The sequence below is a fragment of the Solea senegalensis genome, linkage group LG4 (assembly GCF_019176455.1).
Source record: "Solea senegalensis isolate Sse05_10M linkage group LG4, IFAPA_SoseM_1, whole genome shotgun sequence".
NCBI classification, from domain to species: Eukaryota; Metazoa; Chordata; class Actinopteri; order Pleuronectiformes; family Soleidae; genus Solea; species Solea senegalensis.
In genome coordinates this window covers 24,979,255-24,996,934 of record NC_058024.1, presented here as the reverse complement: position 1 = coordinate 24,996,934, position 17,680 = coordinate 24,979,255, and the positions used below count along the sequence as shown (strand labels likewise).

Genomic DNA, 17,680 nt, shown 5'->3' with positions numbered 1-17,680 from the left:
TGTGGTGAAATAGCAGAGGACACGAGGGATGGAGCAGGATGGAGGCAGATGATTCCATGTGGCGCAGATTCTAATTGATTTCAGATCCTAAAGACATTGCTAATCGTGATATTTTACACCTGATTTATAATTTATTATTTTCTCAGGCGGTTCTTGGTATAAAAAAGTTTGAGAAGCACATTTTTAACAACAAAACAGTATTTATGACTTAATAAGTCCAAATTCAACTAAGGGGAGCCAGGAAATCTTCAGTATGGTGGCCCGGATGGATCATTTTGGGGTGGCATAGATATTATTTGTTTGAACAGAAATGTCCAACGTGTCTCTCCTGAGAAAATAAGGTTCTATCTAAAGGAACACAACACATCTCTATCTTACTTGGGAGTAAAGTTGTGGTGAATTTGCCTCATCTGCTCTCGGGCTGACATTAAAGAAATAACATAACAAAAAATATGATATTAAGCCCCGCCCCACACTGGAGGATAATTGGCCAGATTTCAGTCTCGATCTGGCCATTACGACAATTGTGCGTGTCTTCCAATTTTAGGCCGGTTTGAACAGATTATCTGGCCAGATTATCCTGTCGTGTGAGGAGATTAACAGACACGGTTTTAACGTCATCTTCCCGATTTAAAATCATAAAACCGAGTGGGTGGGGCGTAAGCAGAAGCCCCGCAACAACCAATGAGAGCGAGTCGACCGGGAAATGGATGTTGCATATTTTTATTTAAAAAACGTAACTTGTACAAGACAAAGTTGATTCTGTGTTTTTACGTTTGTTTTACGATACATCGCGCACACACACACACACACAGCAGCTTTTACCTGCCAACGCTGACAGTTTATATTCTGAAGACACTTTGAATCCAATCCAACTTCATTTGTTAAGCACTTTAAACAAACCACAATGGACCAAAGTGCTGTACAGAATAAATAAAAGGCCTAATAGATAAAAGGTTCAAAATTAGATAAAACAGCTTAAAATAAATTAGAATCATAAACACGATAAGAATTAGCAGCCATACAATAAAAAACCAATAAATTCTATTCAAATTAAAATATGTAAAATAAATAAAACCAAACATCTCATGAAGTGTCAGAGGCCAAAGAGAAAAGGTGGTTTTTAAGAAGGGATTTAAAAAGAGACAAGGACGAGGTCTCTCTTATGTGCAGAGGCAGATCATTCCAAAGTTTTGGAGCTGTGACAGCGAAATAATCATAATTAAATTACACTGTGAGTTTCCGTGAGATCGCAAATCCCTGGAATCTCCTCCCTGAAATCGTTGAAGTGCGTGTGGTCTTGAGTCTTGACTGGGATCGTCTACTGAAAATCAGATGAAAATCAGTGACATGTTTGTTGTGTCTGTAGTTTTTAGTTTTTTAAAATCAAGTCCGATTTGAAAGTTTTGCAAAAGGCTAAAAGAGGACACAAGGAACGTGGGGACCGGTCTTTTGCTCTGGAATGAGTTGCCTTTAAATATTTTAGCAATGTTGTGTTTTCATTTATTTATTTATTATTTATTTATTTTTACCTGTGTTTTATGTCATTTTAATGTTAACGATTTTCTGCCAAGCTCTATTGAATATGTCACTATGAGTGATTTGTAGAAAACAAAGTAAATAGATTGACAGTTAAACTGTATTTTAACTGATTCTTGTATTTGGACAGAAAGGGAAACACTTTTTATTTATTAGAAATTTCACGTTTATTCAAAGTAAAATGTCACAGATTACAATAATATGAACAACTCATTCAGCTTCAGTGAACAGTGATGTGTCGACTCTTCCCTTTTACAGTTGTCCCACTGAGGCCTGCTGGGTAAAAACTGTTCCTCTAACTTTATGATGACATCACTTTTCCCATTTCACTGACTCCTCTTTTATTCACTATTCTAATGTTGGTAAAAAATAAAAGTAAAAAAAAGAAATGCTATAAATAGATCATATTCAACATCCCGTACAAAACAGATCAAGTATAAATATGTAAATATGACGCTAACACAAACAGATGAGCAGAGTGAGTTTGGGACATTAACAGTGATGAAAACTGCTGCTGAGATTATTTCCAATATCTACAGTATCTTACACATGTTATTTATCTTGAATAACATGTTATTCATCCTAAATAATGTGTCATTTCCCTTAATAATGTGTTATTTGCCCTTAATAATACACTATTTGTACTTGATAACATGTTAATTATCGTTAATAACACATTATTTGTCCATAATAACATGTCATTTGTACATAACAACATGCTATTTGTTCTTAATAAAATTCGTTAAACGTTATTTGACACAGGTGTATTTGCCAGTCTGCTGCCTCGTGTGGTCACTTTATGTCACAGAGTTAAATCTGAACAAAGGATTTTACACCAAAGTGAAAAAAATAAGACATTTGAAGTTAGTGATGGAGGCAGCAGTGGATCAACAACTTCTGTGTGCTGTGATGATAAAATCACTGATTTTGTCTCTGGACTTTGGTGTGGGAGAGTGCTTCCTGTTTCCTGTTGGAAAAGTCTGTCTAGATTTAGATTTGATGAAGTCCACTTTTTTCCTTGCGTCCCCACTGGAAGCCATTTCTGTCCAAACCTCAAAAACCCAAAATGTTCATCGATTTTGTGAAACGATCTCTTGGATAAGAGTGAAAAATTGTGGGTATTGTTTTCAAAAGCCAAATTAAGTATTTTTTTACATCTAAACAGGAAATATGAATGAATGAATATCACGAGCTGTTACATAAACGTCGTCCTCGTTAACGTGAAGATCGACGGCTCTGCTGAAAGTCTACAAAGGCTTTTGTGAAAAGACACTTTGGATTATCCACTGATTAGAGGGCTTGTAATCTACTGGAGATGATGTTTCCAGGACGTTCCCTCCTCGTCCTCCTCGTCCTCCTCGTCCTCCTCGTCCTCCTGACTCTGTTAGTCGTCCTCTGGTCTTCTGCTCCACATCACTTCCTGGAGAGAAGCTGGTTCTCCAGCTGCTCCAGACGAGCAGTCATTGCAGCCAGTGGACATTTGATTAAGGAAAGATAAATCACAATTTATTGGTATTCACTGTTCTTCACAAATATCACAAATCTTGTGATAAGAAGAGGCTAAGTTCACGTCACTCGAAATTCAGGCTTACAGCGTCATGTGATGACATTGCACATGTTATTCTCCTGTAATAACATGTTATTCATCCTTAATAATGTGTTATTTTCCCTTAATAACACGTTATTTGTTCTTCACAACATGTTAATGATGATTGAAGTTTGAAAGGATATGTTTGTGTGTGAGCTGCTCCAGGCTGCTCATGGTCGCCTGCTGGAACTCCACCAGACTCTCACAGGCACACGGGTCCTTCACCTCGATCTCCCCCTGACTCTCCTCTGCACACACACACACACACACACACACACACACACACACACACACACACACATACAGCGTGTTCATTCACATACAAAGATGTGAAACAAAACAAACAGAGGCAGAGTTTATCATAAATAAATAAATAAATACATTCTTATCCCTTAGAGCTGTTGTTTTCCATGACTATACAGAATATATATGTATATGTATATACAGAGTGTGCAGTATAGAGCGTCTTATGTTTTTCAGCACAACCAATCTGACCAAGTTGCATTTTTTTTTTTCATTTTCACCAACTACATAAACACACCTGAAAAAAAGGACCAGAAACATTTTTAAAATCAGTTTGAATTTAGAAAGAATTTGGGAAAAAATTGGACCTACGTCAGTGTTCAAAGTTCACTTTTATTTTAGAAAAGAAAAACGTTCTAATTTTGTGACTTCTGCACAATTATTGCAACTTTATATTGCATATTAAAAATAAAATGAATCGTAACTTTGACACATAAGAAGACAAAAAATGCATTTTATAAACCGTGAATATGTGACCATCAAACACACACACAGACGCCACGATGAAGTATAAGGAGTTGTGCATTTAGTTTAAAATTATGCACCGAGTTGTTCATCGAAGTTATGGATTAAAGTCAATAAACTCATCATCTTATCATATTTATGTTTGAAATGCATTAAATCAAAACTTTCTACTGTTATTCAGCTTCAGCTACAGACAGAACATGTAAGATTTTAATCCAATTTCTTTTTTACTATCAACATCAACAGCAGGGATTTAGATTTTGTAAAACAGAAAATGTATATACATATGTATAGATATATACATATCTATACATATATATACATATATATGTATAGACTGATTTGCAAAATAATAATAAAAAAAAATAGATACAATTAATTTAAATAGCAGTGTGGTATAAGAAAATCAAGAGAAAATTGGATTGAAATGTAAATGAATTGATGAATTTGTATAAAATACTTAAAACGGTCCTGCGTCCTAAAATCTGCTGCTGTCATGTGGTATTTTTATCACTAGATGGCGCCAAAACCACTGACCTACAAACAGGCTTCTCTTAGTTTGGCATCACAAAACATTTCTCCTTTAAGTTCTGATGAAGACTTAATTCTGGTGATTTTAATACCTTCCTTTCTAATCTGGATTATAAAAAGTGCTGTGTCCATGATGATAATCTGCATATAAGCATGTTGATTGTCGTTGTACCTGGGCAGACGTTGAGCTTGAGGTTCTCTGCGATGTTGCTGATGGCCATGAAGTCGGTGGTGTAGTGGAAATGTTTCTCCACGGGCTCTGACGCGATTTCACGGAGCTCGTCCTCCACGGCTTTCCCCACGCCCACGGCGTACATGGTGATACCTGCGCACGATCAGACACGCGTCATAAACGTCATTTACTGTATAGCAGCGACAGATCCACAGACCAAACCTCTTACCGGCTTCTTTGGCCTGCTTGGCGTACTCAGTGATGTCGTCCTGCGACCGGCCGTCTGTGAAGACCAGTCCGATGCGGGGGATGTGGCGGTTGGCGGGTCTGGCGCCCTCTGCCTCTGAGAAACTGTACTCCAGCATGTGTTTCAGAGCCAGACCCGTCATGGTTCCCTTCTCCATGTAGTCCACCTGCACAAGGACGGACGAGAAGTTCATATAAAGACGATCCTTAAAATGACCATGAGTGTTTATCACGGGACAGTTTCTGTTACACAGAGTTCTCACATCGCGGTTGATTTTTCATGATCTTTCACTTTTCAAGTTTTTTTCTCAAATGTAAACAGAGATCTTGACCTTCATGACGGCAGCTTTGATCTCCTCAGCAGAGTGGTACATGTTGAGAGGGAACTCTGTCCTGACCCGACTGGAGTACTGGACCAGACCGACCCTGGTGCCGTGAGCAGACACGTCCAGCGAGTCCACGACCTGAGAGACACAGGGACGAGGTGAGAGACAGGTTTAATGTCACATGTGGTCGACGGTGATGTTCACACAGATCATCTGACAGAAACACGTTCCTCACCTGGTTGACAAACTGTTTGACCAGCTCAAAGTTCTGAGGGCGGACGCTCTTGGAGCCGTCGATCAGCAGAACCAGGTCGATGTTTGCAGATTTACAGGCTGAAGAAGAGAAGAAGTTGTGTTTGCTTTATATAAATACATTTTAAATTAGCAGACAAATATTCAGATACAGAAAAATATTAAAAAATAGAGGTTTTCTGGTTTCTGTTTACAGTTGTCATAGTAACACACTGCAAACTGCACTACTAGAAATAAGCCAAATATTCCTCAATTATTTAAAAAAAACTCTGCCAATGAGGTTGGAAATGTTGCTTGGCTAAGTAGTTTTTATATATAGTCACATTCAGACTGCAATTTTCAGTAAAATGAAGAAAAACAGGCAACTCCTTCACTTGAATAAGCTGTTTTTACCTATAAATATAAATAGAATTTTCTATTTGCATACACTTCAATCAGTGATAGTGATTTTTACTTCTATATTTAACAGTAGCTTAAAAAACGTTCTTTTTTGGCTGAGTTGGCTGAGTGGTTGTAGTGCTGCGACTGTAACAGCAGAGGGCAGTGTGGACTCACCGCCGCAGCTCTTGCCGTCCTCCTGCAGCGGTTGACTGTCCGGACAGACGCAGTAGTATGATCCAGGAGTGCTGACACACTGGTGCTCACAGCCGTGCTCCACCGTCTTACACAGGTCCATGTCTGCACAGACACAAGTCCACAACACGTCAATACACACACACACACACACACACACAGAGGACATTACACTGACTTACTCTAACCTTAACCATAACTACTACAGGACTAATCCTAACCCTGACCATAACCTCATCATAACCATAATGTCATCATTTAAGCTGCATGATGTTTGTCCTCATAAGGAAGACAAGTCCCCATAACATGAGTGTGAAGACACACACGCGGCTCATCAGTTGTGATCAATTACAAAATAATTGTTTGTTATTTTGTTGTATATTGTTGTTTCTAAACATTAACTCAGTATGTTTGTCTGTGAGCAGCGTAACACAAAATGTAAAGGACGGATTTTAATGAGATTTTCTGGGTGTGTGTGTGTGTGTGTGTGTTTCACTGACTTGTGCAGGTCTTCTTGTCTTTGTTGAGTTTGAATCCTTTGTTGCAGTCGCAGGTGAAGACGCCCGGTGCACTGATGCAGATCTGCTCACAGTCATGTTTCCCCTCAGTGCACAGGTCGATGGCTATAGAACACACACACACACACGCATACACACACACACACACACAACGGTACACTGAATATCACTGTGTATCTTTTTTCAGCCTCTTAAATGTGAATAGTTTTATTTATTTATTTTATTTTCGGGGCAGAAAGAGAAGTTGTCTCTTCATCGTGTGCGTGTGCGTGTGTGTGTGTGTACGTGTGTGTGTTGTACACTAACGTGTGCATGTCTTCTTGTCCTCGTTCAGTGTGTATCCATCGTTGCAGTCGCAGGTGAAGACGCCCGGTGAACTGACGCAGATCTGCTCACAGTCATGTTTCCCCTCAGTGCACAGGTCGATGGCTATATCACACACACACACACACACACACACACACACACACACACACACACGGCAGGTTTGAACAGATGTTCTTCTTAGGACCATTATGGTGCTTTTCCACGACACAGTTCCAGCACGACTCGGCTCTAATGAATCAGACTCTGGCCACTGATGTTCAGAGTCTGAGTCACTGACGAGTCACGAGCACGACGCCCGACACAAGAATCAAAGCGAACAATGCCGTCGATCTGTCGATCAGTTTAAAAGACAGTTCAGTGACTGTGTCAGTCATGCAGGACGTACTGAACAATTCTGTGAACAAATCTTTTTAATCGTCTGATTCTAATGATTCAGTTACACTGAAAAACAACTGCTTTACGAGTCACTAGTTTGTGTGTTTGTGTCGTGTATAAAATCACGTCACGGCAGTTTCACGCATCCGTTGCTATGACGACTCCGCCCACATTGAGGAGGAGCTATGAAGTCATGGAAAATGACGTGACTGATACCGTAGAGCCGAGTCGTGCTGGAACTGTGTAGTGGAAAAGCGGCATTAGGTTCTGCCTAATTAGGACCAGGTTTTGGACTACTGGTCCTGACAAGGTCAGTGTTTATGCCCGAGGAATACACACACAGCGAGTGTGTGTGTGTGTGCGTGTGTGTGTGCGTGTGTGACGATTTATCGTCTTTCCAGGTAAAAACTCTTTTCTGGGAAACAGTTTGGAAAGATTTATGTGTAATTGAGCTCCAAAGCATATTTTAATGATTAAAGCTGGAATTTGAAACAGAAACAAATATAAATCATTTTCTAAATCAATTATGTAAGGTTTGTGTTTTGTTTTTTAAGTAATTGTATTTTGGAAAAGAATTAGCTCAAATTCAGCCACATTTTGTTAACCTTTAAAATAAACACTGACTGGAAGAGTCTGTGATTTAACGTACGTCTCTTTTCTCTGTGATATTGTGGGTTAAATGGACGACACAGTTACACAGTGTTTTACTGGAAATGTCATGTTTTTTGACTGAAATTGTGATTACGATATAATTTGTGACGTGTGAATGGTCATCATTTTTATTTGAATAACTATTATATATATATACAATTATTTATATTTATATATATATATATATATAACTATTATATATACAATTATATATATAACTATTATATATATTTGAGATGACGACCGTGTGACATTTGTGCAGATCTGTGAGAAACAAAGAGGTTTTCTTCGATCTGTAGAGTACGATGTGTATAAGTCAGCATCATATTGAATCCTAAATGGTCATTTCTTTCACACATTTTGGCTTTAACAAATATTGCGATGAATTGTTCAAACCAAAATGTATCTGTTTTAATAATGAAAAAAAAAAAATCACCTTAGTAATCGCAGTCCTGCCTCTTGACTTATATAATAAATGGTTTTCATCGTGCTTATAAACTAAGACAAGATAAAAACAGTGTCATCGAGTTACAACCGCATCAAACGCAGCGACTGTGAGTGAAGCCTGTGAAAGAGAAAAGTTTGACCTGTGGACCTGACCCATCATGACCCCGTCCACGTGTTCTTGGCCTCATACTCACCGCGGCAGGTCTTGCCGTCGTCCTGCAGCCTGTATCCGTGGTTACAGCGGCAGTGATAGCCGTTGAGCACACTCACACACTCGTGATCACAACTGTGGTTCCCGAACGAACAGTAGTCGATCACTGAGGGGGAGGCAAAGCAAGCGGAGGAGGCGTGAAAGAGTGGCGGCGAAACAACGGACAACGTGTGACTGTGTCCATGTTTCTACTGACTGACCACATCTCAACCTTCAACTGCAGCACATGTATCATTTAATGATCTGGATTATAATTATTGATCATTGACATTTATTGATCGGCCGATTATTACAAACGTTGTGAAAGTATTCTTATTTATTTTTCCTAGCGTTTTTGAGCGATGCCCCAAACCTCGTGGATTTTTGCGACCGCATCAGACCTGGTGAAAATCTGAAAGTGGTTTGAAATCGGAAGTGGGAGGGGCTAAAAACGGACCCCCAATAATAATATATGCAATAACATAATAACGCTTGATAAATGTTGCTAAGTCACTAAACCTGTATTATTTTATAAAGAAAATGTAAAAATCTTGATGAACTGCATGTACCGAGAGCTTTATGATATGATATGAATTGCTTTATCTCTCCTTTACAAGGCTTTTTCCCACAGGAAACAGAAGTTTGAGTAACTTTGATTGCATTGATAAAAACACTGATTTAAGCTCACAGAGAACAGGAGTTGTTAACGCACTGCTGCCTACAAAAGTAAATGTGTGTTCCAGAGGAAATCCCAAATAAAAGATTTCAAACACATCATTCACAAAATAAGACATTTGAACTTATTGATGGAGGCAACAGTGGATCAATAACTCCTGAGTGCTGTGATGGCTAATTTGATGATTTTCTCCATGGGGTTTGTTGTGGAGGAATAAAACAGTTTCCTGTTGGAAAATGCTGTCTAACAGCCAAAAATAAGTAGCTAAAATATTCTTCAAATATTGTAAATATTGTACTTAAGCAAGTATAGATTTTATAAAGTGAGCATTTCATTAAGTTGCTTAGTTTTTTATAAAAGTTGAAGGTTTGAAGCTTTAAAGATATAAACGATAACACGCCAACATTAGATGAATGTTGGCGTGTTAATCCTTTTATTGTCTTTTTTAAAACAGCAGGAACGGGAACATGACACAGAGTCACACTGAGCGTCATCAAGCAGACAAGAAATCAGCAGCATGTTAGCATCAGAATCAGAGTTGTCGCTCGAAGCATGAAGCAAAATAAAGGCAAGAGATTTTGTTCATGATCCAGGAAAGTTTCTGTCAGTGTAATGTAACGATGTAATGTTCAAACATGAATTAATATCAATATTTGAACAAAAATAGTGTATTTATGATGTGGTTTGTGGCTTTATGTTAATATTTGTGTGTGTGTGTGTGTGTCAGACTAACTCGAGCACGTCCTCTTGTCGTCGTTCAGCTTGTATCCTCTGTTACAGTCACAGGTGAAGGATCCTGGAGAACTGATGCAGACCTGCTCACAGTTGTGTTTCCCTTCAGCACAAAGGTCAACGGCTGAAACACACGCAACAAAACACGCTTAAAGTCAGTCACCATTAGTAAATATAAAGTAAAAAGAAAAAAAGAAATCATTATACTTATTGTTTAGCATCTCAAACTTTGGGCAAAGTTTACATTTCATTCATTGTCTGTGAATGTTTTGACCGGAAAGTCTCGATCGTTGTTTTAGTAGTTTTGTGAGTGACTTTCAAATTCTGTTTCTTCTTCTTCTTCTTCTTTCTTTTTTTTTTACCTGCACACGTTTTGCCGTCGTCATTCAGAGTGAACCCCGGCAGACAGAGGCAGTGGTACGAGCCGGGCGAACTCTCGCACATGTGATCGCAGCCGTGATCCGACTCCAGACACAGATCCACACCTGCAGCAGAGAAGAGCAGAGCAGTAAGGACCTGACACACCTTTTACATCAATGACCTTTTACATCAATGACCTTTTACATCAATGACCTTGAATGAGGATCCTAAGTCAGAAGGAAAAAGAAAGGGTGAAGAGGTAAAGGAGGATTATTGGTGCATTCCAGTTGTAGTTGGAACTCGTTTTTCCACCTCAGAGAAGCAGAGAAACCTTTCAAACCCAAACTTCTTTTACTGTTTATTCTACTTAATAGTCTTCACAGTCTCACAGTAGATCTAAGTCTTTCACATCCGTACTGTTCACATTAGATGTTGCTACACTGATTGTTATCGACTGGTATTGCTAACAATTGTTACCGACACAGCGTGACAAGTTTTAACGTTAAATTCTGGAATGAATGAATGACTTTATTAAACACACATTTACAACAGCTCAAAGTGTCAAGAGGTGCAGAAATGTGCAAGGGCATAATAAGTAAAAAGAAAAGAAAAACGTAAGATTATGGAAAATCTAGTTTTACGCCAAATGAAAAAATCGCGCTGAGGTTCCTTAAAATCAAAGTAATCCATCCGCGCCATGAAAGAAAAAAGACTTTATTTTGTCTCATAGGTTAAGGTGTTTTATGAGCTTCACTTTCTTCCGTCTCAATTTCGTCTGGCGTTTGGAAAACTGGTGGTTTGAGTTTTCACATTCACTCGTAAATCTCACAGGAAATAATGTCATGAAAATTAGAGCCGAGGAAAAAGCACAAGACAAATGCTTCTTGGACTCGGTAGAAGACGGAGCTGAAGCCGGGCCTTTTTCCAAAGATCCTGTTCTGTTTTGGAAGATGAAGTCATTAAAAAAGGTCGTACAGTGATACAGTGAGTGAGATCATTTCATTTCCCCTGCAGTCGTACCACACAGCTTGTCCTGGAACTGCAGTCCAAACTGGTGAATGAGGTCGAAGGACTCCACCAGGAAGACGTGGTCTTCGAACGGCGGGGACGCCATGGCCCTCAGCGACGCCATGTCGGCCCTGGCCACGCCCACGGCGTAGATCTCGATGCCTTTCTCTCTGGCCTCGGCCGCCACCTCCGCCACGCGGTCCTGAGGACGTCCGTCAGTCACGATCACGGCCACGTTGGGGACCTGAGGGGAAGAAAACCTCTGGATCAGAGCTCACTAAGATCACAGAGAACAGTCTCTGTATTATTCAATTAAAACTTTATTAGGTTATAACGTTACGTCACAAAGACATTAACATCATGAGTTTCCATAGAAAAATGTTGATCAGTAGATAAGTTTCTGCCCAGAGTTTAACTAATTTAATCCCAGAATGCAGAATAAGAAACACACAAAGACTTTATTTAAATATTGAGGCCAGTGCTGAAGTGCCTTCGACCTGTATTCTCCTAAATGTCCACCAGGGGGCGACTCTACTGGTTTGTAGGTAAGAGAAATTAAGCTTAATTCTCACCTAAGTTAATGGTTTCTATCGAGTGTTTCAGAGCTCCTTCAACTGAACATGTTTTTCTAAATTACAGTACGTAAATATCCGATAAAACCGATATTTTGTTACAAATATACATGTAATTACATGCTAATATCATATTGTGACTTACATATCGTGATAATATCGTATTGTGGTGTTTCCCACAGTCGAGACAAATCGCAGAAATACTGCAAAGCTCCAGGATATTTGAGCAAGCGTGAAACGTTTTGTGTGATTCTAACATCGTGAAAGCTAATCAGCATTGAGATTCTTGCCCAGGGCAGAAAGTTAGCAAGTTGTGCTTCCTGGTTCTGGTTCAAGGTCTCAAAATGTCTCTCACTCTGTTGGGCACACTCACGATTGCTCAGACCAACGATCTAGACGACGTATGCAGAACAACTTTGTAGTTTTCTTGGATTGTTGGCCATCGAGTAATGGCTTCTAACGACTTTTGCCCGCGGTAACTCCGTGGAGCAAGTCGCTTAAAATCCCAAAACTTGTAGACTTTCATCGTTTGAAGCTTGCCTCTATAGCACCAGAGGAAAAACCTGTTTGTGGTCGGTTCCCATTCAGCAGTTATCCAAACAGCATTTGTCAGATGTGTGTGCAGAGTTAAACTGGATTCACTGAGGCGAGGACATCACAGTGTTGGTTTGACTTCTAAACTGAATCAGCTGTTTTTATTCTCGGACACGTGCAGTACCTTGGGTCGGTCTCCTTCCTCTGCAGTGAACGCTAGATCCATCACGTATTTGATGGCGAGTCCCGTCATGGTTCCTTGAGCGAGGGGAACGATCTGGTTGATGTTCTTCACCATGGCCTCCAGTTTACTGTGCGTCTTCAGAGAGAACTCACTGCGAACCTGCAGGACAACCACATTTAACATACCCAGACCAGACCAGACCAGACCAGAAGGAAGATGATGACGACATGTTTGGACCTGGATGAAGATCTGGTTACCTGGCTGGAGTACTGAACCACTCCCACTCTGGTGGCGTTGGGTCCAATATCCAGAGTGTCGAGGATGTCGATCATGAACTTCCTCATGGTCTCAAACTCGTGTGGCCTGACACTGCGGGAGCTGTCGATGAGGAAGACCAGATCCACGGGACCAGACTTACATTTCTGCTCCGAACCTGAGAAGAAGAAGAAGAAGAAGAAGAAACTTTACACAACAACTTTGACAGATAACAAAAACACGTATACAATGTGCAGTGTGGTGATATAACAGCAGAGGTTATTCCCATAATTTCACATGATAAATATGTGATACGTTTATATTGTGAGTATATTATGAATTTGAGATTTCAAGTCTTATTCTCCAAATAAGACAAACTGGTCACTTAATATTAATATCTTATTAAGACAAAGTCAATTTGTTTTTTGTCTTGCAAGCCAAGATTATCCTAGATGATTTTTTATTTATCTTCAAAATCCATGCAGTGTGTGTGTGCGTGTGACAGATTGTTAGGATTAGGAACTTAGTTGTGATGGTTAAGGTAAGGGTAAGGGTAAGGGGCTAGGGAATGCTTATTTTGAATGCTGCCCAAGTGTGTGTGTGTAATCTTGTTTGAGTATCTTTGTGAGGACCAAAGGATTACAGGATGAGGACATTTTTTCTGGTCCTCACATTCTGTCACTCCTTAAAAGAACCTTTTGTTGGTTAAGACATAGTTTTAGGTTAAGGGTTAGAGTTAAGCACTTAGTTGTGATGGTTAAGGTAAGGGTAAGGGACGAGGGAACACATTATGTCTGAGTGTCCTCACAATGTATACTGCACAAGCATGTGTGTGTGAAACAATTCCACAGCAGAGGCCTTCCTTCGTTCGTTCGTTTTTTCGTTTTTTTTTTCCGTTTTTATTGCGCCTGTTTTTGTCTTTACTGTCTTTTCCCGTGTCTTTCTGAAGAAGCTTGTCACTGGTGTTACATCATCTGAGGTCTGAGCACACGATCATGTGACTGATGAACATCCAGGACTTTCACAGAAACTCGTGGGAGGCAGCGTTTGGATTCTTGTGGATTTCATACGTATGGATTTCTCGTGGTTTTAATAAACGTGTGTGTTTCTGCGTCTGCTCTCATGAATCATCATCATCATCATCATCACATTAATGTCTTCATGTAAAGTCATGACTTTTTGGATTAAACAGACAGAAAAGAATCCTTCAGCAGAGTCAATAGTCTTAAAACTAAATGTTTGTAAACTTTTAAACTGTAAATTAAAATGAGGAGAAACTGGACAAAATGTAAGAAACTGTGAAAAAGTTTTCCTTTTCTTACTTAAGCTCAGTTTAAGGATTTATTCACACTCACAGTTTGTGAGAGTGAATAAAACACACGTTCATAGTAAACACATAAACCAGGATTGTTTTATCTTGTTACTGGTAATTAAAGATTAAAGTACGCTGTTATATCTTTTCAAGATAAAGTTGTACATTTAAACTTAAAATGTGACTTATTTTTCATTTTAGGCCAAAAAAAATTCCCCCCCAAATTTTATGTTTTTCCCTGTTTTTGTGCATTTTAAACAAATGTCGTCTGCGTGTTTTTCATTAAGTTTCTATAAAAATAAGGTTTTTCTGTTGTTTATTTATTGTTTATTGTTTGTTTATTGTTTGTTTATCCTGCACAGACTGACCTGTCTGTGGTCTGGCGGCGGTGAAGACGACCAGGTCCAGGAGAATAAATCCACACAGAGCTGCGAGATGTTTCATCTTCATCATGATGATAATGAGGATGATGATGATGGAGCAGACTTCACTGGAACTGGACTCAACTGTTGAAGGGGGAGGAGTTTGGAGAGACAAAGGTTTGGCAGAAGAAAAATATGATCAGATATTATTTTATTTGACAGTTTTTTTATCACGGTAAAATAACACATAATATTTATTTGGGTTTATATAAACGACAAGATTTAAACATTTGTTTGTCACGTGTGCAGCAGTGAAAAGAAACTGACTGTGCAATAATAATACAAATATAAGTGTATTTATGAAATATAAGAAGAGCTAATAAAGATATGGTAAGACAATTTAAAGTATAAGTATATGTACATGTACTAGAACTAATTACTTACTATACTTACTTACTATAACAGTAAGTAATTATTAAAAATACATTTTCCCCCATAAAAAGCCCCCAAAAAATTCTATTTTTTGTGTTTTAATGAGAATTATTTTTAATGATTTAATGAGAATTATTTTTAATGATTTAATGAGAATTATTTGAATGATTTAATGAGAATTATTTTTAATGATTTAATGAGAATTATTTTAATGAAAATTTAATGAGAAATTATTTTAATGATTTAATGAGAATTATTTTTAATGATTTAATGAGAATTATTTTAATGATTTAATGAGAATTATTTTTAATGATTTAATGAGAATTATTTTTAATGATTTAATGAGAATTATTTTAATGATTTAATGAGAATTATTTGAATGATTTAATGAGAATATTTCCTGAAAACAAAGCTGCCTCAGAAGCTTCTGTTTCCCTTTTTGAGAGTTTGATTGAAGTTGTTCAGTTTATCCAGTTACATTTATTTATAAAGCACACACACACACACACACATGTTGAAGTTACATGTGGTGACAAAGTCCACTGTGTCTGTGACCTCTGACCTTTTTTAAAATCAAGTCAGATTTGAAAATCTTCCAGTGTGTATGTGTGTGTGTGTGTGTTTGTGTTGTGATGCTCGTGTGTGTGTGTGTGATGCTGTGTGTGTGTGTTGTGATGCTTGTGTGTGTGTGTGTGTGTGTGTGTGTTGTGATGCTTGCATGTGTGTGTGTGTGTGTGTGTGTGTGTGTGTGTGTGTGTGTGTGTGTGTGTGTGTGTGTGTGTGTGTGTGTGTGTGTGTGATGCTGTGTGTGTGTGTGTGTGTGTGTGTGTGTTACATTCCAGTCTTGCCCCTGTTGTAAAACCTCCAGACTCCAAAACACCTGGATCAGGTGCAGCGTTGGTGTAAATAGAAGTCTGTGGAGTGTGTCATCGCTGGTAACCATCAGCTCTGTGACTGAGCTTTATCACCACGTTAATTCAAACAGACACTTTAAGACACGCCCCTCTTTATTGCTGTCTGACCAGCAGCCAGAGTCGTCGCAGTCGGCGTCGTCTTCTTCTTCATCTCTGGCTCACAGTCAGAGTGATGAGTCATCACATGAGGCCCGAGCACAAAGAGTCTTTTCTGTGTGTGTTTGTCTCTGCTTGTCTCGTTGTCTCTCTGTCTGTCTCTCTGTCTGTCTCTGGGCTCGTCGCCCACGTCCTCTGTCATCGCTCTGGCGTGTTTGTGAACGTTTATTCATGCTCTTACTCTTTACACAGCAGATAATGACAATGTGGGGAATTACCCGTCCACACAATCATGGAAACACTGACCTCTTTCACACTACAATTAACAACCATTCACACTGTCAGTGGACATCATATTCAAGGACTTCCCAGGACCAATCCCCTCAAATTCAAGGACTGAATGAGCTGACTCAGCTTGAGACGGGCAGACAACTTGTAAGAGCTTGTGTCACATTATAATATATATATGTGTAGTATTTAAATACATACACATAGTATACACAGTACAGGAGACATATAGTAACGTATGAAATGAAAACACAGCGACACACAGAAGAGACTTTTCATATCAGTTCATTTCAGGCTGGTCTCAGGTTTTATGACATTAAACTGACGTGTGTGTGTGTGTGTGTGTGTGTGTGTGTGTGGGTGTGGGACAAAGCCTCCTCAGTGTAACTCTCCCAGTAACCGACGCCCCCTTTCCTGAACAACAATCTACTACGACACACACACACACACACATGTTCTATATTTATCCACACAGAGGATCATTGAGCTCAGACGTGATATTTTCTCGTTAAACGCTTCATTGACGTCTGCTCACTGAGTTTCTTTCTCCGTTTGCTTTTTAAAAATAGAAACTGTTACGTTCCATTAAACCTTTAATATAAAAAAAGAAGTTCACGTGGTATTTATACAATTACGTTGTCGTGTGTAAACGCTGCATGAAATGATTAGAATGATAGTATGTAATTAACCCACTGACCTGGTTATTTCACTCTAACCTGGATGAAAATAAGTAGATAATAAGTAAAACCAGGAGACGCTGACGAGCCACAGACGCGTTCACAGACACGTGAGACAAAGAGCAGCAGCTGTGGACGACGTTGGTACAGACGAGACATTTACCAACAAATGAAACTGTAAACTGTAAAAGTTAAAGCTAAAAAAAACAAAACACCAACAAACAGTTTCCCTCTGCTTCAGTTTCAGACTTAAATAAGATCAAAGAAAAATAAGCTTTTAAAAGTTTCCAGACATTTCTGAACCAACAAAACAAATATGTTTGTTTTACTGTTGGAGAACATGAGAAAATCAAAGTGTCAACTATTTTAATTACTGATTATTATTATTCAGTTTCATCAGTAATGAAAATAATTCTTAGTTCTATAGAACTAGAATAAGCAACAATGTAGGAAAATAGAACTGAATGTTTTAAAAAGAGTTTTAAAAATATTACGGATGGAACAATGACTCTGCTCCCCATAAAACATGACTCAGCTAAAATGCTGTTGCTTACAATCTGTGTCTACAGTGAAGAATGTGAGAATATGTGAGAATATATTTGGATTTAACATTTTTCTCTTTCCAGAATCGGATCCAGTGATTTTGACCCGTATCGCAATAAATCACGAAACCGCTACTGAGTAGCAAGAGACGCCATGATAGGATTTTTATCAGGATATTTACATCAGAATACGATATTATCACAATATCTACTTTACGATACGATATTATCAC

The 17,680-nt window shown here is 38.7% G+C and overlaps 1 protein-coding gene across 2 annotated transcripts in view; it reads right to left on the bottom strand.

Annotated features, from left to right (window-relative positions):
• Window positions 1-1,681: 1,681 nt before the first annotated feature.
• Window positions 1,682-17,680, bottom strand: part of matn4 (matrilin 4) — a 23,425-nt gene continuing 7,426 nt past the window's right edge. Inside the window, exons 2-17 of one of the 2 annotated variants that reach the window (XM_044023985.1) lie at window positions 14,505-14,642; window positions 12,827-13,002; window positions 12,570-12,728; window positions 11,292-11,523; window positions 10,274-10,396; window positions 9,913-10,035; window positions 8,508-8,630; window positions 6,820-6,942; window positions 6,496-6,618; window positions 5,978-6,100; window positions 5,406-5,503; window positions 5,177-5,308; window positions 4,828-5,011; window positions 4,599-4,751; window positions 3,271-3,375; window positions 1,682-3,011 (exon numbers count right to left, since the gene is read on the bottom strand). In XM_044023985.1, the coding sequence (XP_043879920.1) occupies window positions 2,953-3,011; window positions 3,271-3,375; window positions 4,599-4,751; window positions 4,828-5,011; window positions 5,177-5,308; window positions 5,406-5,503; window positions 5,978-6,100; window positions 6,496-6,618; window positions 6,820-6,942; window positions 8,508-8,630; window positions 9,913-10,035; window positions 10,274-10,396; window positions 11,292-11,523; window positions 12,570-12,728; window positions 12,827-13,002; window positions 14,505-14,589 (2,121 nt within the window). In that variant the 5' untranslated portion in view covers window positions 14,590-14,642 and the 3' untranslated portion in view covers window positions 1,682-2,952. The remainder of the gene's footprint in view (window positions 3,012-3,270; window positions 3,376-4,598; window positions 4,752-4,827; window positions 5,012-5,176; window positions 5,309-5,405; window positions 5,504-5,977; window positions 6,101-6,495; window positions 6,619-6,819; window positions 6,943-8,507; window positions 8,631-9,912; window positions 10,036-10,273; window positions 10,397-11,291; window positions 11,524-12,569; window positions 12,729-12,826; window positions 13,003-14,504; window positions 14,643-17,680) is intronic. The other variant, XM_044023986.1, reaches the window with a different exon arrangement.